At 44.8% G+C, this 24,993-nt stretch overlaps 1 gene segment (V, D, J or C); it reads left to right on the forward strand.

The window, feature by feature from the left end:
- LOC122468843 overlaps positions 1 to 23,195 on the forward strand; it is a 67,172-nt gene extending 43,977 nt beyond the window's left edge. Inside the window, 4 exon segments of the C gene segment in view lie at positions 18,955 to 19,209; positions 21,017 to 21,061; positions 21,863 to 21,970; positions 22,655 to 23,195. Coding sequence covers positions 18,955 to 19,209; positions 21,017 to 21,061; positions 21,863 to 21,969 — 407 coding nt within the window.
- The last annotated feature ends 1,798 nt before the right edge of the window (positions 23,196 to 24,993 follow it).

The following is a 24,993-nucleotide window of genomic DNA, read 5'->3' on the forward strand; positions in this document are numbered from 1 at the left end:
AAGGCCATTTTTGTGTGGGTGTTTGCTATGGTGTGAATGTCAGGATACAACAAACTCATCTTTGGTAAAGGGACCATGCTTCTAGTCTCTCCAGGTAAATGTTGACCCCACCCTGCCCTTATTTTCTCTTGCCTACCTTAAGGCTTCTACATGTACTTACGTGTGTTTTACCCTTATGGATGCATCTTCCTTGTTTTATCAGGCAACCTATGAATTTAAGATTGAGCCTTTATGGGGAACACATTTAAAAATGAAAATAGGCAATTGAAGAGTTGGAAATAACAGTAGAATCAATTCCCTGGGTCAGAATGGTGCAGAGACTAACACTCTAGACAATTAGGACAAACCGGGTATCTTCGGAAATAGGCTGGCTTCCTGTTTGAAGCCTGGCTGTACTTTCTCCCCAGGCATCCCTCCCATTCCTCTTACCCTCCATATCCCAAATTTAGCTATGGGATCTTGGATAATCTGTGACACATACAGCTATGGAAACCTTTCATTACTGAGAAGCTCTTCCCATTAAAACTGAAAGATCCTTGAAAGCAGACTCTTGTTATATCCCATGAAGCATCTAATATGGTCCTTTTACAATGTAAGTGCTTCATAAGTGCTTGTTTAATGGAAATCAAGCACCTAAAGAAATACGGTTTCCAGGCCAAGGGGAAGAAGAGATAAAGTAAATGACAACATCCAGAATGTGGTGAAGAGGGGAAGACTCTAGATTAGAAATCAAACAGATCCATGTTTGGTCTCTACTACCAACTAGCAGTGGAACTTTGGACAGATCTCTGGCTCTGGGCCTCAGTTTTCTCTTCTGTAAATGGGGAAGCAGGTCTGCATGGCCTCTCTGCCCACCCTAGCACCAGGAGGTATGAATTTATTCCATGGCAGGGGGGATGCTTTTTTCTCCTACAAATAAGTCAAGTAGCTATCTGAAATCTTGAGTGTTTTCTAACTCATTAGGGTAAATCAGGAAAAGAGGTGAAGTGACAGAATTTATTGTGAGGCATCAGACACTGTGGGACTCACTGGGAGGAACAACAAACTCACCTTTGGGACAGGCACACGGCTGAAGGTGGAGCTGAGTAAGTAGTAACTACAAAATGTATTCTGGTGTCAGTGAACAGGTGAAAAGGAGATGTCATTTGCATCATTTGTATCTTATTTATAATTAACTATAATCTAGTACTGATGTATTAAGAACTGTGGCACCCAGACAAATTAGTGAAAGTATTCAAAGACTATACAAGCACATTTTCTCTGGGATAGGATTTAGTGAACCATTAAGACTTTTCCCAAGATATGACACTGGCAGAAGTTCTGTCTAATATCAGAGTTTTTAGCACTGCAAGTGAGCTAAATGGAGCCCGATCGAGAGGAAAAGCTAGAAGAGCAGAAAATTGCATGGCCATGATCTAATGGATGCTTTCTACGTCCAATGCCATTGATTCAGAGATGAACTGGGGGAAGGATGTTCAAGGTCATTTTATCCATGCCCCAAATAAGCTATACCAAATTCACTCCAGAGATTGTGTCCCTTTACACTAAACATTGTTCAAGAAGAGTCAGTGAAGTGCAGAGAAATGAGCCCAGGGCTTCTGGTTTCAGTCTAGCATTCTCAACTTGGCCCCAGCTGGTGGTGTAACATTGAAAAAGTCATTGCCCCTCTGTGTGCCTTAGACTCCTCCTGTGTGAGATGAGTGGGGGGAAAACACTCAAAATCTGTGGTTCTGGGACCTCACTCATATACCACTCTAGAGTTTATATGACTCAAGGGCACAGACTTATGGCTATTTCATAAATTCTACAACCCTGAGAAAATAATATTGTTAATCAATAATGTAACTTATCATAGAAACAGTAACTCCCTTGTGCCTATGATGTGTGGATGCGATGTTAGGTACATAACACATGGTATTGTTTCTCCTCAAACAACTCTAGGGGGCAGGAGGCAGTATCCCTATTTTACAGAAGAGGAAACTGAGGCTCAAAGAAGTAATTGCCTGAGATCCCAGTGTTAGTGAGTAGAAAAGTCTAGATTCAAGCCAAGTTCTGCCTGATCTCAAAGCCTTGCTCTTTCTACTACATTCTGTCACAGACCCTGTGTCAGGGCTTACTTAGAAATGAGAGACAATGCCAATCACCGTGAGTAAGGAAAAACATGGAATTTATCTTTTTATTCTTAAATATTGCCATGACTTAGAGATGGAGACTTGGGAGATCTTGACCTGAATTCCCCAAGAGTCCAAAGGATTCTTGTCCCCTTTTCATGAAAAGACAAAAAGTACCAGGGATACTGGGGGCATTTACCCCATGGACACAGAGGAGCTGCCAGTAACCACTGTCCTGATGCTCCCTTTCCCTGGCTGTATCTTATATTTTCCCCAGGTAGACCAGTCACCAGTGTAACTGATCGGCAAGTGCCCAACACAAGTGTGAGTTATAGAAAATGTAACAGTAAGGGCACTTTGGACATTGCTGAATCCCAGAACATCAGCTCTGAATGGGAGCTTAGACATCATCTAATTCTGTCCTCTTTACTTTTACAACAAGGACATTAAGAGCCAGGGAGGTTGGTTGAATTGTCAACCTCATAAAGTCAGTGAGAAGTAGGGCTGGGACTAAAGCCTGGGGATTCTGGTGCCTGGATTTCACAGAATAGTGACTAGTGTTTGGTGAACCTGGTAGGAAGTGTGAGATATGTTCAACACAAGAAAAAAACAAATGGGTTTTACTACAGGAGTATTAAAAAAGTGTTCCTTTTTATTAGCACCTTCCAGTAGGCACCCTGGGCCTGCTCCCCAGCTATGGTATAAAAATGGAAGGAGAAGGAAATGGCCCATTTTGTCATAGCACAAATCACTGTGGGAAATACTATAGGCTCCAACGTTGTCTTTGGGCCAGGAACAAGACTATTTGTCAAAACAAGTAAGTTCTATGAAATGATCTGATTGGGATTACAGCTGAGGGACATACATTTTCATTGATTTATTTGAGGGGATGGGCATGGTTTTGTCTGCTACTTAAATAAGAAGATAGGTTGGTAATGATAGTGTCGCATTATTATCCATGAGCATCATGAATTCAAGAAACACGTCCTGCACACCTAGCAAGTGTGGATGGATAAAACTACCCTAGGTTCTGGATAGAACTGAAATTCTGTAATTATACGAACGACATTTTCAACCTGAATTTTCGTAACATTTTTTTATATAATCTACTGTATATAAAGTGGGATCTCCTATTGGGTTCTTCCTTATTTCTTGTCATCTTCCAATGGTCTTAGGAAAATGAAGGGTAAATAGTAAAATTATATGCCTTCTCCCACTTTGGTACATGCACACAGATGCAGGAATATGCTTAGTAACTAACCTTTGTGTGACATAGGAATCCCAGGCTCGGGCTCAGTGACAGGGTGCCATTTTGTATAGAGTTATGTCAGAGTGTGAACACAGGCATTCAGAAACTCATATTTGGAACTGGCACCCAACTTCTGATCAGCCCAAGTAAGTCAGAACTCCTGAAATGTGTAAACCCATCTCCAAAACTGGGTTTACATTTTTATATGTAGCATTTAGCATGGTCTGTAATAGAACATCATTATGACTAGTACTACTGCTATTTTGTTATTATTGATAATAACAATGCTGCTAACTCAGAATATATATTTTCTACCATATTATTATTATTATTTTTTTTTTACCTTTTAAAGAGAGTCAGTGTCAAGGTATCAGGAGGTAAATGTTTGAGTTTCCTTTGGAATCAAGTAACTTAGTTGTTCATTCAGATACTCCCCTTCTCTGCTGAGGGTCAATATGAACCTCAAAATGTTTTGGATTTTATACTGCCTCCTTATTGTCTGTCTTAGAAAAGTTTCCTTGATTTTTCCCTGCCTAGGTACTTAGATTTTGCAACTTACATTTATCCAGAGTATACTTTGCTTTGAACCTTTCCCATAATTGGCCTCCTTGTCCCAATAATTATGCATAGTAAAAATCAGTTCAACTGTTTATGATCACTGGGTCTCATCAATAAGCTAGGGACCACAGCTGCTTTTAAAAAAAGAAAGAAAGAAAAAAAGAAGCATAAGATACGGCCCCTGCTCTCAGAAGTTCCAGTCTTATCAGAGAAACAACACTTATATATTGAAAGTCTAACAATAACTTACATGTGAATGTGCCAAGATGGGTACTGTATGTGGTCATGCACAAGACCTGGGACCTGGCAGGGAGTCCTGTTGGCTGGAGACAGGACAGTGGTGACAAGGGTCAGTCCGCATTCCCAGGCAGAGACCAAGCATGATTCCACCTACGTGCTTCTGGAAAAGGACTTATGTCTGTTATCTGCTGAGATGTTTGACTTTCTTGAGGACAAAAAGCCCCCTGGGCAGAATCCTTGAGTGAGGTGAGGATAGAAACTGCAATGAGTCAGGTTGAGTCACCAGGACTCTTACTCAGCCCCAGAGAGGAAGAGGTGACTGAGTCATGCCAAGGCATGTTTTTAGCACGGAGCCCCAGCAGGGCATGCTGGAAATGCTCTCGCTCCTACTCTTCTGGCAAAGTGAAAAATACATTTTTGCGTATGTTACCCAAGAAAATGGTACCTTCTTTTCAGGTGTGTCAGCTGAGGTAAGAAAATGCCTCCCTGGTGCCTTGTAATTTCCATCTTTAGAAATACACCTACCCTGACCTAGATTGGAGGCAGGTTTTTCCGCAACCTTTTGTGAAGGCTCTGTTCCCCCCTCCCCCATCCCCAGAGGAAAATAGCCAGAGGCTGTGTTTGTCGCTAGCTATGATGAGGAATAGGGAGGCCAGTGGGAGGTGGCACAGCTAAACCCATTAGGGTGGTTGTAGCATGCATTACAGGGAAAACAGAAGGATCAGGCTTTCCAGGTCCCCAGCTTTTTTTTTTTAATGTTTATTTTTGAGAGAGAGAGAGAGAGAGAGACAGAGACAGAGTATGAGTGGGGGAGGGGCAGAGAGAGAGAGGGAGACACAGAATCTGAATGAAGCAGGCTCCAGGCTCTGAGCTGTCAGTGCAGAGCCCAATGTAGGGCTTGAACTCACGAAGTGTGAGATCATGACCTGAGCCAAAGTTGGACGTTCAACTGACTGAGCCACCCAGGTGTCCCTCTAGGTCCCCAGCTTTTAGAGCTCCAGTGAAGGGAGTGTGTCCTTCATGAGAGGGTGCACAAAACCAGGACCTTTTTGTAATGCTCTTACCCAGAGTGTGGCTATGGGAACAACAGACTCACTTTTGGGAAGGGGACCCAGGTGATGGTCACACCAGGTAAGTGAGCTGTGATCCTCCTGTACAAATGACCTCCCTCCCATCACCCCCAAACACTGTTCCAACCCCCAGCGCTGGACAACTTCTTCTGTCCATGGGGGCAGGGGACATGTCATTCATCGATGCCACACCTAAGGTTCTTAGACAGTGACTGTCCCAAACCTTTGCCTGTCCTTTGTTTCTTTTACTCTCCGCTTCTCTCAGCATCGCCACTGACCATGCTCCCATCCTCCATGAAAATCTGCCCTGCTCTTCCCTGAGATTGGGTTTCAAATTGCACAAAGACCCACAGAGGTGAGAGCTGGAAGGGGCGTTGGGGACATCTTGTTCTTGTTGTAGGGGGAGCCAGAGGCCCAGGGTCCAAGCACCTGTCCAGGGCCATGCTGGGCATGCAGTGAAAGGCAGGGGCGAGGCCCCAGCCCCTCACTCAGCAAGCCCTGAGCTCAGCAAAGACACACAACTCTTTGCTAATCTGACTCTCAAGCCTAGTGCAAGGTAAGCCCTCTGAGGACCAGCAGCATGCACTGGCCAGGAAACCAAGAGCTGAGTTCCCACGTCAATTCAGGACCTCAGCTCAGGCCATAACTTCTGAGAGGTTAGCTTTCCCATCTCAGAAGAAGGGAGCATGGTCTCTGGTTCTCTCATCCTTCAGAGATTTTATGGAAATTCTTGTGACTTTTTTTCTCTGTGCTATGGCTCATAAAAGCCGGGCCCTGTCTGAATCAAGGTCATTAGGAATAAAGGAATAAGGGGGTGCCTGGCTGGCTCAGTCAGGAGAGCATGTGACTCTTGATCTCAGGGTCATGAGTTCAAGCCCCATATTGGGAGCTAAAAAAAAGGAACCAAAGACCTTTGGATGCTTTGGCCTATTTCCAGGTGGTAAAGAAGGAAGGAGAAAAGTACCAATCACAGGAAGGGCCAAAATCTGCTTGGAGTCTGGCCTACAGCCAGGGAAATGCAGGGACTAGACCCATGGGCCTCAATGCAGGAAGAAGCCGAGGAATGGGAAACCCTAAAGAGCTAAAGAAGGGGAAAGACAGAACAGAAGCCTTTCAGGAAAAGGAGATAGAACAGCTTCAGCACAATGTACTACCAAATGCGTCCTGGGCCCTCCAGCCTTGGAGACTTCCAGAAGCCCCTTGTATCTGACAGAAGAGCAGTAGGATCAGACCCTTAGTGTTGGCCACGAGGGCAGGGTGGTGGTGCTGGTATTGGGGAGTCACTCCCCACTTCTCTGTTGCCAGGAACGTGATATTCTCCTGGGTAAAGGAAGTGAGGCACTCTCCAGCCCCCACCACTGGCTCTCATCATCACCCCTTGAGGCTAAGGCTCAGGAGATTTCCTGCAACTCTCAGAGGGTCCCCAGTGTTTTTTCCCTGAATTATTGCCCCAGCACCACTCGGGCCGTCAGTAGGGGGAGGTCACATAAGACAGGATTTAGCAAAGGCTTTCCTCGCTGTGGGTATCAGGAAGCAACTACAGACCTATATTTGGAAGAGGGACCAGCCTTGTTGTTCATCCATGTGAGTATTATAGAAATGACCATTTCAATAAGGCAGATTTTGTAGACAGCAATATATTATGGAAGGATATCATAATAATGAGAGTCCGTGATGTGGTCTGCTCCATCCTTTGTTGTCTGGGAGTAACTTAGGGTGTTGGGTCTAATGAAATGGTCAAGGGTCTGCTGAACAAGGGTATTGCACGGTGCTTTCAGAGAACAAATTCTCAAGTTTTGAGAAAAGACACTTCACTCTTGGTTCAGTTTCTGAAGCACAACTTTCTTCATGGCAGCCAACAGGTCTACCCCCTCCCTCAACCCTGTGGCTGAGACTCTCTCTCATACCTCCCCTTGGATCCATGAAATACCTGTCCTATGTGAAAGTGTCCCAGCCAGAGTAAGGCACCCAAGGGTGCTGGAGGGAGGGGCATGTGAGGCAGGGATGGGTCTCCTCTAGCGGTGAGAAGCCTCATTTCTTTCCCTTAGTGTAAAGCCTTGCTGGGAATCATCACATTATTAGCTACTATTTACTGAATGCCTGACATGTACCAGTGATATTCTCTGTCTTGCTCATAAGTTCTCTTGCAAGGTTCACATCCATGCTAATGTCAGGTAGCTGGTATCATGCCCATTTTACAGATAAGGAAACAGAGGCTTCCCATAAGTAACGTGCCCATGATCACACAGCTAGGAATGACAGACTTAGAGTTTAACTCAAATATATTTGACTTCTATCTGACTATTGTTTTCTTGTTATCCCTGCTACCACATCTCTCCTGCACTCTGAGAAAGAAGACCCCAGATCTCAGAGGCCACTTATTTGGTCTTTGCTTCGCCCATCCTGAGTCCTCTTGCCATGGTGACTATGGCAGCCTTGGCAAGGACTTGGCATTTCTGGAGAGATCAGTAAAGTCATTGGATTGGGTTGGCAGGATGCAGGTAAGGCAGGCAGGGAAATAGAACCGTGGGCATGAGGTGACATGGAAAGAGAAATCTATCATAAAACCATGGAACAGGCTATTTAAAAGCCCTGTTCCCAAGAGTGAACACTGTGAACCCATGAGGGGACCAGGCAGCCGCCCTGGGTGGCAGAGGGCAGGTATTTGTACTGCATCATATCAGGGTGCGGGGACAAGTGGCAGAGCGCTCAATTTTGGGAGTGGAACAAGACTCCAAGTGCATCCAAGTAAGTGCCTGACCTTAGATTCTAGTCAAAGACACAGAAAGTCCCTACTCTGCTTTCTTAGGTGATGAATCTGCACTTCCTGAGCCAATTTCTCATGTTTCTTCATGAGACTTGAATGTTTTGAAATTTTAATTTCCAGCCACTGGCTCAATAGTGGTTTATTTTCTAATGCTAGAAATTGCCCACGGGGATTGGCCTTTTCATCATTCCTGAGACAGACTCTTTTGCTGTTTCTAGATCCTTTTGAGACAAAAGATCTTTATCAGAAAAGAAATTATGACTGATTATGCCAAAAAATATATTTTTGTTATCATCTAGTTTTCATGAAAGGTGGGAAATTAAACTCCCCAAAGATGCTGGCCATTGGACACACTCACAAAACTCCATATCTAATCAAGAGCTGTAGTAAGAGCTTAAAGCCTAAATAATGCAATAAAAACCATAAAAACTTCAGAAAATAGAACCATACAGAATTCAAAAGAGAAATGAAATAATGCTAATAAAAGAAGATAGAGAGCAGGACTGCATTAAAAATGAATTCAAATATTTAGAGGTCTTTTCTATTCAACAAATATTTACAAAGCACCTACTATATTCTGAGCACTATGCTAGATGTGAGGGGGGGGAAGGAAGGAAGGAAGGAAGGAAGGAAGGAAGGGGGGAGGGAAGGAGGGAGGAAGGGAGGGAGGGAGGGAGGGAGGGAGGGTGGAAATACAGAGTGTCTGCCACCCAGGATCTCCCAGCAGGTAAACACTCATATAAACAGACGATTCGGCACAGTGTCACCATGTTGTAGAGGAGATACATACAAGTTGCGATAGGAAGAGAGAGAAAGGCATGCCCTACCTCCTATCTTAGTTGCCTGGTACTTATATGCATTCTGCACTGTATTATAAGCTCTGTGAGGCCAGAACCCTCTCGCCTTTATCTTTACACCTCCACAGCCCAGTCCAATGCTTGGCACAAAAGTGTCACCAAACATGATTATTGAAAAAATGCCTTCCGGCTAAGGGAGTCAGAGAAGGCCTAAGCGGATGGGTAGTAACTGTTTAGAACATGTTGCTTTATTTTTTTTTATTTTTTCTTAAATTTTATTTATTTATTTTGAGACAGAGACAGCATTAATGGGGGAAGGGGAGAGAGAGAGAATCCCAAGCAGGCTCTGCATTGCCAGTGCAGAGCCTGATGCGGGGCTTGAACCCACAAAGCCATGACGTGAGCCAAAACCAAGAGTCGGATGCTTAACTGACTGAGCCACCCAGGCATCCCAGAATACGTTGCTTTAGACAATAGTAAGTATTCCCCAATGGAGAGAGTTGTCAGACTTCAAAATGGGATATTACATCCATCCAAATGCACATGGGTGAAATAAAGCCCATCTCTCTGGGGAAAACTTCCTCTGCTTTGACCTGTTCATTAGTGCACTTCAGCAAAGCCTCTGCCCTGCCGTGGGTCTGTTCAGGCTGTATTTTAAAAGCCTGAAACCTATCATATTCCTCAAGAACCAGAGTTCAGAGGCATGTAAGAACTATAATGCCTGTGATAGGGAAGCAGCATAAATGGGTTTTACTGGCAAAAAGGAAAAAGGTCTGTTGATAAATACGTCTCCACTTGAGAGACCACCCAGGAAACTTTCCTCCATTAGGACCAGAATCTTCTTTGAAGTACACAGCTTCAAGGTGTATAGGAAGGTGTGTGGAAGGAAGACCAATAAATTCATATTTGGGAAAGGTTTTAAGGTTGCCATTGTTTCTAGAAGGTAAACTATGCAAAGTGTTAAAGCAACGTGGTTCCTGCATCTTGATTGCATCCGTAACTGCCCTCGAGCTGTTCCTGATGGTGGCAGGAGAATTCACTATACAGCTGACTACATGTTCAGCAATTCCCCAAATAGAATGAAGCTGTTTCATGATAATTAGAAAGAAATAATCAGAATCAATGAGACCCCTAATTGTGGCCATAGGCAGAACAGACTCAGAACACAGAAAACTGAAGGATTAAAATTAGGCTAAAATTTAGAATGGAATTTTAAATTCTTAGAGCTAGAAAAGGAACTTCTAAGTAACATACATATATATCTAAACCTGTATATGTTCCACAGATGTTAATGGATGTTTTAAGAAAAAAGATTACTGGATCAAATGGTTGGGAAGTTCTGGATTCTTTACTGCAGGACTTCTCGGAGCCTTTAAAACTAGCTAATATGCCCTGTTAGTATACAGTATACAGCACTTTCCAAACTTATTTGAGCTTAGAATCTTTTTTTGCAGGAAAATTTAGAAAGAGTAGAGTTCTGTGAAATTCTCACCAAGAAGGATTTATCTAAACCACTCTCAAACTTTGAAAGATTTTTTCCCCCTTTGGATGTCAACCCTAACCTTAGAAACATCTGGAGAAAGAGATTCTCAAGCCCCATACATAACTCCCTCCTGATTCGCACAACCTTCAGAGTTAAGGAATCTTCCCTGTGCGTTTCATGTGAATATTCCTATGGTAATTTTAGCCTCTCTTTTTCTCTGCCCTCAAGAAATAATAAAACTACTTTCTAAAAGAAGGGCCTTGTGCAGGTCTCCATTTCATGATTCAGCCCTACCCTAGGTTTTCCATCTATTGCCAGTGCTCTGAATTCTCTTTCAAGGTTCATTTCCTAATTAATTACTGGCTCATCTTCAGACTCTTCCAATTTTCCTCCTTCACTTTCAGTGTGGGACCCAGAAAGGGTGTTCACCCTCCGGGAAGGCCAGAACAGCTCAAGGCTAACTTTGAGGGTAAGATCTGTGGGGTTATTACACTGAAAGCTGAGAAATTAGGACTCAGTGACCCAGACTGTTTGCTAGTGTCAGAGAAAGGGTGATCTGGAGGAGTCTGTAGAACAGAGGAGATGTTGCTGCCCCAGGAAGGCTGGGCCTGCCTAGGTTAGAGTTCTTATAAAGCACCCTGCTACTGTGTGTTGTCTGGTAGCTACAATAAGCTGATCTTTGGAGCTGGGACCAGGCTAGCTGTGCAGCCGCGTGAGTATGACCATGCACGTGTCAAGGGCCAAAGTAACTGACGACCTGTCTATGAGAAAACAGGCAATGATTTATGGCAAACGGGGAAATATTAAATACTAGTTTCCCATTTCTACAAGCTTTCTTGGTGACTTAAAATGGTCCCATTTCTCATATTAAAGACAGAAATGCCAAGAGCCAGTTGAGTAAATGAAAATCTGAGCAGAATAATTTACAGAAACATAAAAAGATTTCCAGATACTCTGTGCTCTCAAGCGAAGCTGATAATATCAGCACCAGATAATCTGATCATTCAGGAAATTAGCTCCGTGCCCTTGGGGGAAGGAATGACTTAATAGCGAACACAATGCTTGCAGGTAGCTAAATTCCTCCTTTTGGCTAATGACTTACCTTCTCACAGAATCTTCCTCTCTGGAGTTTGGTAGAGTTTTGAACCTCTCCCAGGGTAAAAGTAACCCCGACTCCTATCTGAATGGCAATTATATGATGTGACAGAGCAAGGCATGGAGGCAGGATGGTATGGGGTTCGTAGCAAATTCGAGGAGCTGGCAGATCTGGGGAAAATTCTGGCTCTACCCTCTCTAATAAAGCCTCCTTCCTCAACAGCAAAATGACAATAAGGACATCATAATAATATAAGACAATGTCCAGCCTAAAGCAAGTAATTAATAAATGGTAGCTTTTAATAATAATTATTATTATCTAGAAAAGATATCACCATCATCATCAAGGCCTTGCTATAAAAGGCTTACTTTATTATAAAGAGAAGGGGGAACAGCTTCCCTGGGATATAGGAAATCTAAGAAACAAAGACTCAGGGAGCCTTTGAGGATGGTACTTTCACAGCCTGGTGGGTTCAGGCAGATTTGTGTCAGGAAGGATATTAGAAAGGCCTTAGCTGCAGTGAGGATACAGCATGGATACCAGGCTAATCTTTGGAGCAGGAACCAGACTGAGTGTCCATCCAAGTAAGTAAAGTGGGGCAAGGATCGACATTGACAATTGATTCTTCTTTGCCCAAGATGCTAAGTTTAAGCCCAGGTATTTTCTTCTGAAGGATCCCAAATGGATCTTTCCACCCTTCCCCAGAAAATTCCCCCAACCAGCACTCTGTGCTTGGGAAACATCTTCAGACTGAGACTTTAAGAATCATGAGGCAAATGATAAACAAGTAGTCCTGGACCTTCCACGAGAAGATCCAAGATACTGCTGCCCTGAACAGGGGTTTTGCTCTACTGAATTCTTGGTTTATTGAAATCACAACCTCTGACCCAGGGCACTACAGCAGGATAGGGCAGGAGGAAAAGGGATGAACACACCAAAGTCTCAATGCAAAAGAGCAGAAGGTCTAACTCTAAAAAGTGTGATTCTCTTGTCTCCTGTGGGAGATCAGTGCTTCTCCTATTGAAGGAGGAGGTAGATTTAGTGAGTTTCTGTAATGGTGTCACCTGCAGTGTGAATACTGGAGGAACTGTGGGCAAATTCACATTTGGAAAAGGAACCCAAGTGTCTGTAATATCTGGTGAGTCGTCATCCCAGGTGGCACCCATGGGCCAGTGAGTGTCACTATTCCTTTCCTCAGGGGTATCAGTCTTACTATGGTAAGGCTGACTGTGGGTGTTACAATGAATTGTCTTCAGAGGCCTGGAGCTGTCTTGGAGCTGGGACCAGGCCACCTGTGTGCCCACATCACTATCAGTTTTGAAAATCTGTGTTTCTCTAGGTCAAGCACATTAAAATTTGACTTTAATGGTTCAATGGATATTTTCTAATGCCTTCTGTGTGGACATCACTCTATAAAGTGTTAGATTGAGTGCGAAGAAGTCTAACATAGATGGCTGACCTATTCCCAAATATGATGAAAACAAGCCAAAGGCACATAACTATTATAAATTTAGCAACCTGAAAACTATTTTAGTATTAACCAATTGATGACGTCAATAGGCACAACAGAGATTCAAAGGAATAAGGTTACGACTGGGAGCCAGCCCAGATGGATAAGGTTTTATGCAGTAGAAAGGATTCATTGAGCCTGAAGGACAGGTAAGATCCATATGGGCAAAGAAAGGAGAGTAGGGGGAATTTCAGGCATAAGGAACAACAAGAAAGAAGGCATGATGTTGGGCATGAACAAGGCACGTGCATTTTGGCCTAAGAAGACACATCTGATAATAAATTCGGATGCAGAGAAAGGCAAATAAGATGTCTTCTTAGACAACAGAGAAAAGGGATTCTAGAGCCTTTGAGAGAAATACAGATAATTAGGGCCGAAGGCCCCCACTAGGAAAATCAGGGATCCAACTTAGAAATACAGACTGGATGTGAATGTGAGAGGAGCTGGCTCCTTCCATGGACAACTCAAGGCCTAGGGACCTCCCTTCTTCCTTCTTCAGTGGGCTCTAAGAGGTGGGTTACCCCATCCCTCAGAGGAGGGGAAACCTAAGGGTTTCTGTAATGGAGATATTAGGGGTGGCATGAAGGTGTTGCCTCCCAGCTGAAATTTGGCAAAGGAACCAGAATTTTTATAACTCTGGGTAAGTCTTCCCATGCTCACCAGAGGCTCAGTGGGACCTGGAGTCAGGGTTGCTAACTCACACTTCCGAGTTCCTGATACCTAACTACGAAGCACAGATTTAGTGGTAAGGAAGCTTTCGATCATTATGTGCCCCTCTGCCTCCAAAGCACTGAGCATCTGGGCATGGGTTTCTGTGGCCAGTTTTGAATTAAAATGAAAGTTTAGTATCCAGAATAGTTGAACTTCCACATTGAAAAATTGATGGTCTTGCTAAGGCCAACTGCTAAGATGTCATCGGTGGTAGGATATGTTTTGCTAAGGTGCAACAGAATGCCTCTCCTCCCAGGGCTCTGGCAGATGGACCCCTAAAGATCTCCAGATTAAAAGTGACTCATTTCTTATCTTCAGACAAAAAGAGCTGGACAGGAGAAACAACAGCAAAAATGCAGATAGAGAAGCCCAAAGTGTATCAATTGATGACAACTAGACTTGAGAGAGGCCAAAATCACCTCAATTCTTCTGACTTCATTGATTGCTTTTTCATTTTGATTTCTCACTAGCAAAGTTGAGCAAAAATTGGCCTGCCCCTGTTGGAGTCACCTCCCACAACAGACTTAGAGATCGTTTTTAAGACCCACACTCAGCCCTTAGTGCCCTTCCTCAAAATCTCATGTTCTGTGGCATAGCTCTCTCCAGACCAACACTGTCCAATAGAAATTTCTGTGACAATGGAAATGTTCTATCAACCTGTACTGTCTAATATGGTAGCCACCAGCCACATGTACCTACTAAGCTCTTAAAATGAAGGTTTTAATTTTTATTTGTTTTAATTTATTTATTTTTTAATTTATGTCCAAGTTAGTTAGCATATAGTGCTATAATGATTCAGGAGTAGATTCCAGTGATTCATCCCCTATGTATGACACCCAGTGCTCATCCCAACAGTATCCTCCCTGATGCCCCTTACCCATTTATCCCATCTCCCCACCCACAACCCTCCAGCAACCCTGTTTGTTCTCTGTATTTAAGAGTCTTTTATATTTTGTCCCCCTCCCTGTTTTTTTTTTTAATTTTTTTTTTCAACGTTTTATTTATTTTGGGGACAGAGAGAGACAGAGCATGAACGGGGGAGGGGCAGAGAGAGAGGGAGACACAGAATCGGAAACAGGCTCCAGGCTCCGAGCCATCAGCCCAGAGCCCGACGCGGGGCTCGAACTCAGGGACCGCGAGATCGTGACCTCGCTGAAGTCGGACGCTTAACCGACTGCGCCACCCAGGCGCCCCCCCCTCCCTGTTTTTATATTATTTTGCTTCCTTTCCCTTATGTTCATCTGTTTAGTATCTTAAATTCCTCATATGAGTGAAGTCATATGATATTTGTCTTTCTCTGACTAATTTTGCTTAACATGATACCCTCCAGTTCCATCCACGTAGTTGCAAATGGCAAGGTTTCATTCTTTTTGATTGCCAAGTAATACTCCATTGTTAATGTGTGTGTGTGTATTCATATATATATAAATATATATATATATATATATATATATATATATATGTATATACACACACCCCACATCTTCTTTATCCATTCATCCATTGATAGACATTTGGGCTCTTTCCATACTTTGGCTATTGTCGATAGCGCTGCTATAAACATTGGGGTGCATGTGCCCCTTTGAAACAGCATATCTGTATCCCTTGGATAAATACCTAGTAGTGCAATTGCTGGGTCGTAGGGTAGTTCCATTTTTAATTTTTTGAGGAACCTCCATACTATTTTCCAGAGTGACTGCACCAGTTTGCATTCCCACCAGCAGTGCAAAAAAGATCCTCCTACTCCACATCCTTGCCAACAACTGTTATTGCCTGAGTTGGTAATGTTAGCCATTCTGACAGTGTAAGGTGGTATCTCCTTGTGGTTTTGATTTGTATTTCCCTGATGATGAGTGATGTTGAGCATTTTTTCATGTGTCAATTGGCCATCTGGATGTATGAAGTGTCTATTCATGTCTTTTGCCCATTTCTTCACTGGATTGTTTTTTGGGTGTTGAGTTTGATAAGTTCTTTAGAGATTTTGGATACTAACCCTTTATCTGATATGTAGTTTGCAAATATCTTCTCCCATTCCATCAGTTGCCTTTTAGTTTTGCTGATTGTTTCCTTCGCTGTGCAGAAAATTTTTATTTTGATGAGGTCCCAATAGTTCATTTTTGCTTATGTTTTCCTTGCCTCTGGAGACATGTTGAGTAAGAAGTTGCTCTAGCCAAGGTCAAAGAGGTTTTTGCCTGCTTTCTCCTCAAGGATTTTGATGGCTTCCCATCTTACACTGAGGTCTTTCATCCATTTTGAGTTTATTTTTGTGTATGGTGTAAGAAAGTGGTCCAGGTTCATTCTTCTGCATGTTGCTGTCCAGTTTTCCCAGCACCATTTGCTAAAGAGACTGTCTTTGTTCCATTGGATATTCTTTCCTGCTTTGTCAAAGATTAATTGGCCATACATTTGTGAGTCCATTTCTGGGTTCTCAATTCTGTTCCATTGATCTGAGTGTCTGTTTTTATGCCAGTATCATACTGTCTTGATGATTACAGCTTTGTAATACATCTTGAAGTCTGCCTCCTGCTTTGGTTTTCTTTTTCAAGATTGCTTTGGCTATTCGGGGTCTTTTCTGGTTCCATACAAATTTTAGGATTATTTGTTCCAGCTCTGTGAAGAATGCAGGCATTATTTTGATAGGGATTACAGAGAATATGTAGATTGCTTAGGGTAGTATTGACATTTTAACAATATTTGTTCTTCCAACCCATGAGCATGGAATATTTTTCCACTTTTTTATGCCTTCTTCAATTTCTTTCATAAACTTTCTATAGTTTTCAGTTGATAAATTTTTTACTTCTTTGGTTAGGTTTATTCCTCAGTTATTTTATGGTTTTTGGTGCAATGGTAAATGGGATCGATTCCTTGATTTCTCTTTCTGTTGCTTCATTATTGGTGTATAGGAATGCAACTGATTTCTGTGCATTGATTTCATATCCTGCAACTTTGCTGAATTCATGGATCAGTTCTAAGCAGTTTTTTGGTGGGATCTTTTGGGTTTTCCATAAAGAGTACATGTTGTCTGCAAAGAGTGAAAGTTTGACTTCCTTCTTGCCAATTTAGATGTCTTTTACTCCTTTGTGTTATCTGATTGCTGAGGCTAGGACTTCCAACACTATGTTAAATAACAGTGGCGAGAGTGGACATCCCTGTTGTGTTCCTGACCTTAGGGGAAAAGCTCTCAGTTTTTCCCCACTGTGGATGATATTAGCGTTGGGTCTTTCATATATGGCTTTTATGATCTTGAAGTATGATCCTTCTATCCCTAGTTTCTTGAGGGTTTTTATCAAGAAAGGATGCTGTATTTTGTCAAATGCTTTCTCTGCATCTATTGAGAGGATCATGTCCTTTCTTTTATTGATGCGATGTATCACATTGATTGTTTTGCAGATATTGAACCAGCCCTGCATCCCAGGTATAAATCCCACTTGGTCATGGTGAATAATTCTTTTAATGTATTGTTGGATCTGGTTGGCTAGTATCTTGTTGAGGATTTTTGTGTCCATGTTCATTAGGGAAATTGGTCTGTAGTTCTGCTTTTTAGTGGGGTCTTTGTCTGGTTTTGGAATGAGTTTTAATTTTTAATTGAATGTTTATTTTATTTAATTTTGGTTAGCTTTAATTTAAATAGCCACATGTAGCTAAAGACTATCATATTGGAGAGTGTGGTCTAGACCTTCTCTAGTCTGATGCTGACGGGCTTTAGGACTTGAGTGAGTGTTTAACCAGGACTCAAAGTTGGACATCTGGCCCCCACTGCAATCCCTTTTTCCCTCTAAGCTCAAACTGCATCTAGTGGCACCTTATCTTCTGCCTTCTCCTCAAAGCCACATTCTCTCAGCACCTCCACACCCTTCCACATCCCCCTCCCCAGTCCCGCCCATGACTCCCACTGATGATTAAAAAACCCATTGGGGTGTGTTGTGGCGCATAATGGCTTCTGGTCTCTCCTCTCCCTGTAAGATTTATGCCTTAGGGCCTTAACCCACAGTGATGGCAGATTCCCTGGATATGTGGACACTGGAGGGGAAAAGGCAGAATCCCTCAGGGCCAGAGCTTTGGACATCCCTCACACGTGACCAGGGACCCACCCTTGTTCTGCTGTTTCAGGGATGGCCCCACACCCTTGGGATGCCTTGACTAAGCAACCCAAAGCCATGCCAAGGGCTGATTTCCCTGGTTTCAGGTCCAGCCGGAAGTCTGCATTGCCAAGGCCACCCTGGCTAGCCTCACACATGGGGTGCACTCCTGGTCTGAGAAACCTTGCATGCATGATGAGGAGCTGTGGGAGCAGAGAACCACAGAGGCAGGAAGCTCTAGTCCCAGTGCTGCTCTAAACTCTCTGGGTGGCCCCAGCGTGTTAACCCTCCCAGCAAACCTCTGCTTCCTCCTCTAAAGGCAGGAGGTCTGAAAGAATAAACAATGAGAGTTACATTAAAAACACAAAATCCTCCAGAAATACTGAAGAATGATTCTCAGCACTAAGGAAAAGCCTCCAACAGCCCCTGCTTCATGGGGGGGTGAAGAGTAGAAACTGTGTATAACTCGGTAGCACGTTATGATGGCAACGTCCTAGTGGTATCAATAGCTGCAATCACTAACATTTATTCAGTGCCTTACGGTTTATTAAATATAATTCTATAAGGAGAAACTCCCCCTTTGTTTCTCAGAATAGCCTGGTTAGGAAGGTGGAAGAGGCAATATCTCCATTTTACAGATGAACTTCCTGACATTTAAGGGGCCGTTGTGACTTGCACAGGGCCTTGTATCTAGTGAATGGTAAAACCAGGTCTGGGATGCAGGTTTATTGTCCAAAACTTTTATCAGTGAGAAGTCTTCTGGTGATGTGACCCTCCTTCCAACTTAATGCCAGCCAATAATAAACCTCGGATTCTTGTCAATACCCAGTCTCAGTTGGGGGAGACCACCCCAGATTCTAAGGCATACGGTTTGCTTTGCTAGGCCTTTTTTCTAGGCTTGTTTTGTCCTGCCAGAGCTATATTGTTGCTTGGTAGGCCCCTTGTGCTTTTGAAGAAGTTCCTATTAACTAAAAGAATGAGCAATACCATTAAGTAGCCAGCCCTATGTTTCTCGTTTCCTTGAATGGCCGGCAAGGCCAGGCAGCAAGGCTTCACTGAGAGTCTGGCTGCTTGGTCAGAACTCATGGTTTATACCTGTCCCTGACTCCCAGGCCCTTTGGAGCAACTGGTTTCTGGAATGTTCTTTCCCATTAAAGCCTGAGAATGTGACTTGTCAGTCCCACAGAGCCCTGCTCTTGCCCATCACTGGCATCTGGACTCAGGCCTGGGTTCGGGCAGGAGGCAAACGGACATCTCCTAACCTGGGTTCTTTTGGCCCACAGCTATTCAGAACCCTGACCCTGCCGTGTACCAGCTGAAAAGCCCTGAATTCAGTAACATCTCTGTCTGCCTGTTCACTGATTTTGATTCGAAAGTCAATGTGAAACCATCCACAGAGTCCAACATGATTAGATTGAAAAGTACTTCACTGGACATGAAGACTATGGATTCCAAGAGCAATGGGGCCCTGGCCTGGAGCAACAGCTTTGATTTGGGATGCAACAGTACCTTCAACTACACCTTCCACTCCAGCTCAGGTGAGTCAGCCTTGGTGCTTGTGCAAGCTGAGTCTCTTAACTTTGAGAGGCCTGGTTATTCCCGGAGTTCAAGTGGAGGGCATCTAAAAGCTGCTCTGACTGGTGGTCTCAGCCTCATCGATGGTCAGTAAAGCCCTACCCTCTTGTCACTGAGCACCAGCGAGCTCCATCCTGGCAGGTCGCAGGCTGTTGCAGCCAAAGAGCAGACGGGGAGAAGGTGGCAGGAAGGGCACTGGCTTCTCACCTGCCCTGAGTTCCTGCCTCCTTGCCTCTGCTCGGGCTGTTTGCCCCTTTTGCTGCTCTTCAGGCTCCAGTCTAATGCCTTTCTCCAAGATACCACCCCTTGTTTCTGTCTCTCTGCCAAAGGTCAAACCTCACCCAGTCATTTATTCATTCAACACTGATTGTGCATGTACAATATGCCAGGTGCTGGAATGGAGGAGTAAATAAGTCAGATGAGGGGTGTGCCATGAGGAAGCTCCATTTTAGTTGGGAGAGACCATCCATCAGCAAGCAGAAATCTAGACAGCTTCAGATTGTAATATGTGCTTTCACTTGGGAGTTGAGGAAACAGCCAACTTTGGAACAAAAAGTCAGGGAAGGGCTCTCTAGAGAAATGCCCTGTGAGATGATATTTAAAGGATAAGAAAAGACCAGCCATTCCAAGGGCAAAGGAAGGATCCTATGCAGGCCTGAGGCAGGTGCACAGTGAGAAAAGGGGGAGAGCAGCAGGAAATGAGATGGAGGAAGTAGGGAAGGGTCACAACACAGGGCCTCCTAGGTCATGAGAGGACAGCCACCATTCTAAGTACAATGAGAAGCTATCGATTGGTTTTAAGCAGGAGAATGACATCCAATTTACTTTTTTTTAAAAGAACACTCTGAAAAAAAAAAATTAAAAAAAAAAAAGGGGCGCCTGGGTGGCGCAGTCGGTTGAGCGTCCGACTTCAGCCAGGTCACGATCTCGCGGTCCGTGAGTTCGAGCCCCGCGTCAGGCTCTGGGCTGATGGCTCGGAGCCTGTTTCTGATTCTGTGTCTCCCTCTCTCTCTGCCCCAACCCCGTTCATGCTCTGTCTCTCTCTGTCCCAAAAATAAATAAACGTTAAAAAAAAAATTAAAAAAAAATAAAAGAACACTCTGACTGCTGAGTGGAAAATGGATTGTAGGAACCAAGAGTGGAAGCAGAAAGGAGGCTATTGCAGCAGAGAGACGATGGAGGCCCAGACAGGGAGGCAGCAGGGGAACTGAGTGGCCAACACTATCTCAGATTTAAAGTTAGACCCAAGGAGGGGTGAGAAAGAAACAGGAGATCAAGGAAGGCAGTTAGATTGTATGCCCAAGCAGTTGAGTCAGTGACAGAGCCATTTACTGAGATGGTGACAACAAAGGAACAAATTTAGAGTGCAGGGATCCAAACTTTGTGGGACACATGAAAACATCCACACTCCTTATAGCACTTGTCACTGTGTATGTCTTACTGCCTCTTTTCAGACACCAGACTGGAACTTACCCAAGGCCAGGGTCTGTGTCTGATGGCTCCTTGTGGCCTTGTGTGTCGTGTAATGTGTACTTTGCACGACCAGTGTTTGTTACGTGAATGGAGTGGTACCCGGAAGCTACGGTGTTGATCCCACCAATGCCAGGGGCTCTCCTAGCAGGTGCCCATATGCAACAAGTTCCCTCCAGACATTTCCATGAGAGAATGTGGAAAGCCTATAGACAGACATTCATCTGCCCAAATCCAAGGTCTGGGGTGGGAAAGTCAGCACACTCAACTCTAAGAAAATTTCTTTGTTTCTCCTTTTAGAATTTCCCTGCGATGCCAATGTGGTAGAGAAAGGCTTTGAAACAGGTAAAAGAGGGGTCTATCCTGGCTTGAAATGCATCCATAATCACCCTGACTAGATAGGAGAGTTGGGAAGGAATATGTGGATCTAGAATGAAGTTAGGAGGAACAGGAACATTCTGGAATACCCAGGCTCCTCTCACCATCTCTAACGTTCTTTTCCCCTCTAAGTACTTTCAGTATGAGTCTCTAGTTTTACTAGACCCATGACTCACTCCTAGGCCTCTGTATTCCTTTCCCTTGCTCCATCCACTGTCAGGAGAACCAAAGAGAGTTTCTCGGTGGCCCACCTACGATATTTCCCACTGGCTTACACAAAGGCCTGAACTAATCAGGTTACCCTAAGGACATTTTCTCTCTGTCTGCCTCCTTTCAAGAAAAGCAGCAGAACTCACACAGCAGTAGTCTTATCTCTCAGGATCCTCACCTCTCCTCACTACCTACCCTGGACCCATCCATTTCCATCTGAGCCGTTTTCATTGAATGGTCCCTCTTGGGGTCCAGACACCAGCTTCTCACTCAGGGGCCGAGATCTAAGGGATTATAGTGAGTTCTGAGCACCACCCCATCCCCACTCCTGAGGGATGCAGAAATAAAATAAATACTGAGCGCAGTTGGTGTTTTCCTTTTGAAAGGGAATCCTCTTAACCCTGGAGGAATGTACAAATATGCTTAGGAGGGGATGTGTACCCAAGTTCAAAGGGAGAGGTGGGCTAGGAGCTGAGGCTTTGGGGGAAATCATGGGTAGGTCATAGGGGCTGTGTGGACACATCGGATGTACATGCTAATAATCTCTTGGTTTTGCAGATATGAACCTAAATTTCTACAACCTGACAGTGATCATGCTCCGCATCATCTTCCTGAAGGTGGTTGGCTTTAACCTGCTCATGACGCTGAGGCTGTGGTCCAGCTGAGGTGAGCAGGCATCTCCTGTGGGAATGCGGGCCGTGAGGGTCTTAGGGTGGGTCCCCAAGGTCAGAAAGCAAACCTCCCCCCAGGGTCTTGCTTTTAGGTCCTAAGGCTGGGCACACCGAACTCTTCTACTTTTTCCTGTTAGGGGTCCCTGTTGTTAATCACAATGGCCTGGATCACTGGTATAACACAGTACACTCCTCAGGTGACAACAGTTACCTCAGTTGAGCCTTGTCTCTCCCGTGAATCACAAAGAATGGCTGTTATTGTCCTCACTTTGGAAGGAAGAAGTTGAGGCCAAGCAACATCAAGGGCCACCCACTAATTAGAGTCAAAGAATAAGAGAATCTCAGAACCCAGGCTCATTCGTACCCATGCCTTCCACTGTCCCCATTTCACTGCAAAACCTAGAGGGGTCCACAATTCCTTTCCTCATCTCCTCCACCCCCAATATGGTGGGAAGATATTATATTCCTAATACACCCTAATCCTGGCTAGCGTCTCCATACCCTTCTCTCCCAGTATCCCTGGTCATCCTACTGACAAGGGCATCCTGTTCCACCACCAGCAGAAAGAACTCCAGAGTCCATTAGAACTCTGCACATAGAAGCATCTCCATCACATCCCTAACTGTCTTGAGTCTGTCTCCTCAGTACCTAGCCTGACTTCTGCTCTTCCCTATCCCAGGTTGCCAAGAATGTGAGAGCCCAGTGCTCCCCTGCTCCTCCCACACCTTCTCCCCCTCTTCAAGAAGAGAGGCACACTCTCTGCCCCCATGGAGAATAAGGTCCCCTCCACCTCTCTGGTCCCACTGGCAACGCCACTGACCGAACCCTAGCAGACATTTGTGATCAAGATGCTGAAGAGCTGCCAAACACCGCTGCCACACCCTCTGTCCCCTCATCGCTGCTTGTCACTGCCTGACACTCCCGGCAAAGGAGCTGCTGCTGTGGCCTCACCTGGCTGGGGAGAAACTCCCCGGCCTTCCCCTGAGACTGCCCATATGTCCCCTGGATGAGGGATCCCCAGTGGGTCCTCTCGGGCTCTAGCTCCTGGAGAATGTTGTGAGGAGTTTATATATTTTAAATTATGTTCATAAAGGAATAACACATCACACTTGTCCCCAAGATGTGAGGAAAATTATTATCTAGGCCCTGCTGTGCTGTGTATCTGAGCCACATTGTATATTCTGCTACCCATGACTTCATTAAAGGCGACTGAAAGAGCAGAGACTGTGTTTCTGTTTGACTGGGTTTGGTCAGGGTCACTTTCGGCTTGCTCTTGATCACTGGCTGGGCAGAAAGAAACCAAGGCGTTCATCCTAATGTCATTCAGAAAGCCTAACTCAACAAGTTGCTTAAGTCAACCTCTTCCTGGAACAACCTCTTAAAAATTCCACTTAGAAGGCTGTGCTGGGGGCCAGGCAAACCCACTTAAAAGTTTAGGTCCCTGCTCTTCCGTTTTCAGGCCACACCACTGGGCCACCCATAGCAGGAGGCCCGCGTCCATGACTGGTAATGACTGGCAGTTGAAATTTGGCAGACGGGGACCACACAGCAAGTATCCCCAAAATGCCACCCACTGTCTCCTGCCTTCCGGGAACATTTTCTTTGCCTTTCCTTTCAGACTCAATTCCCACTGAAACGGTGCATTGCCCCCACAAATTCATGGCTGGGGACCACCCACCACTTGAATGCCTGGGTCCCAACCCAATGCCCCAACTTTGGGGTGCCCAGTCTAAGAGCAGGGGAAAGGGGTGAAGATTAGCCAGACTTTCTACCCACCCCTCAACCCCGGATGTTAGAAATGGGTCCTCTCCCCTCAAGCCCAGGGACTCTGCCAAGGAGAGTGGATGTCTCAAGCTCTCACCTACAGGACAGAAGGTAGGGTTCCCTGGGGCCCCTGGGATTCTTCTGAGTCTTCTGCTACCTGAGTGCCTTTCCTGGGGTCATGGACACTTATGGGAACATCCCTCAGAGATTCGGCCATCCTCCTCACAATTATTGATGACAAGCCCAGTGCTTACCAATTCCCAGGGGTAAGAGAGGGACCTATCCCCAGACACCTCTATGGTTCACCCATGTGTCTCTGGCCACACCAACCATTAATATACAAATCCTTCCAAGCTACAATTCAGGCCTGCTTCTTATCACAGGGATAGAGCCACCAGTTCAAGAAGTGATTTAGGCATGTCCCTCTCCTCCATGAGCCCCAGGATCACCACCTTTAAAATGTCATTTAGGACTGGAAGGCTGCCTGGAAGGAAGATGCATGGAAGCTCCATGCATCTCTGATTCTGTGGCCTCCTTTCAGAACTAAGAACCATTGCCAATCTCCTGGCTAGCTTTACTGAGGATAGTCACAGAATCCTCAGTTCTCTCAGAACCCCCTCATCTGCAGCCTGAATACAAGTCCCTTTAAAGATCATTGGAGGGAACATCGGCCGAGGAAATCTCATTCTGGCGGATCACTGTCACACATAGGACAGAGGCCACCTTCCCAAAAGTGAGATTCTGCCACCTGTGGGGAACTGAAAACTGCCTCCCCATGAATCTGACACGATGCCAGAGATCCCACCATTGGGAATTTCTTTTAATTAAAGGATTCTCCTCTCCATATTAAATGCAAATGCCTCTGGGAGGGTTAACAGAGCAGGACTTTATCAACCGTTAAAAACCTAAGGCAAATTCATTTTTTTTTTTCTCCCCTAAAGTAGTAATTCACTTTGGTCTGTATGCAAAAGACCCAGGCACAGGATGTGTGGGTGGCTGGAGAAGCAGCTCTGCTCCTGAGAGTTGGCAGCAAAGATGCTGAGGCTAAAGGAGACACAGGGGCTTCAGGGCAGGGGACCGGACAGAGAGACCCCTCCAAGAACCTGGGAGGAAGCCCAGAGTGAAGGAGGCCAAGGGAGCCTGTGGAGTCATGCCAGCCCTGGGCCCTCATCTGTCAGGGCTCTGAAGTCATGGACTCCTAAGGCCACCCAAGGACATATGAGGTGATGGGCAGTGGTTAGGGATCCACTGAGA

The sequence above is a fragment of the Prionailurus bengalensis genome, chromosome B3 (genome assembly GCF_016509475.1).
Source record: "Prionailurus bengalensis isolate Pbe53 chromosome B3, Fcat_Pben_1.1_paternal_pri, whole genome shotgun sequence".
Lineage (NCBI taxonomy): Eukaryota > Metazoa > Chordata > Mammalia > Carnivora > Felidae > Prionailurus > Prionailurus bengalensis.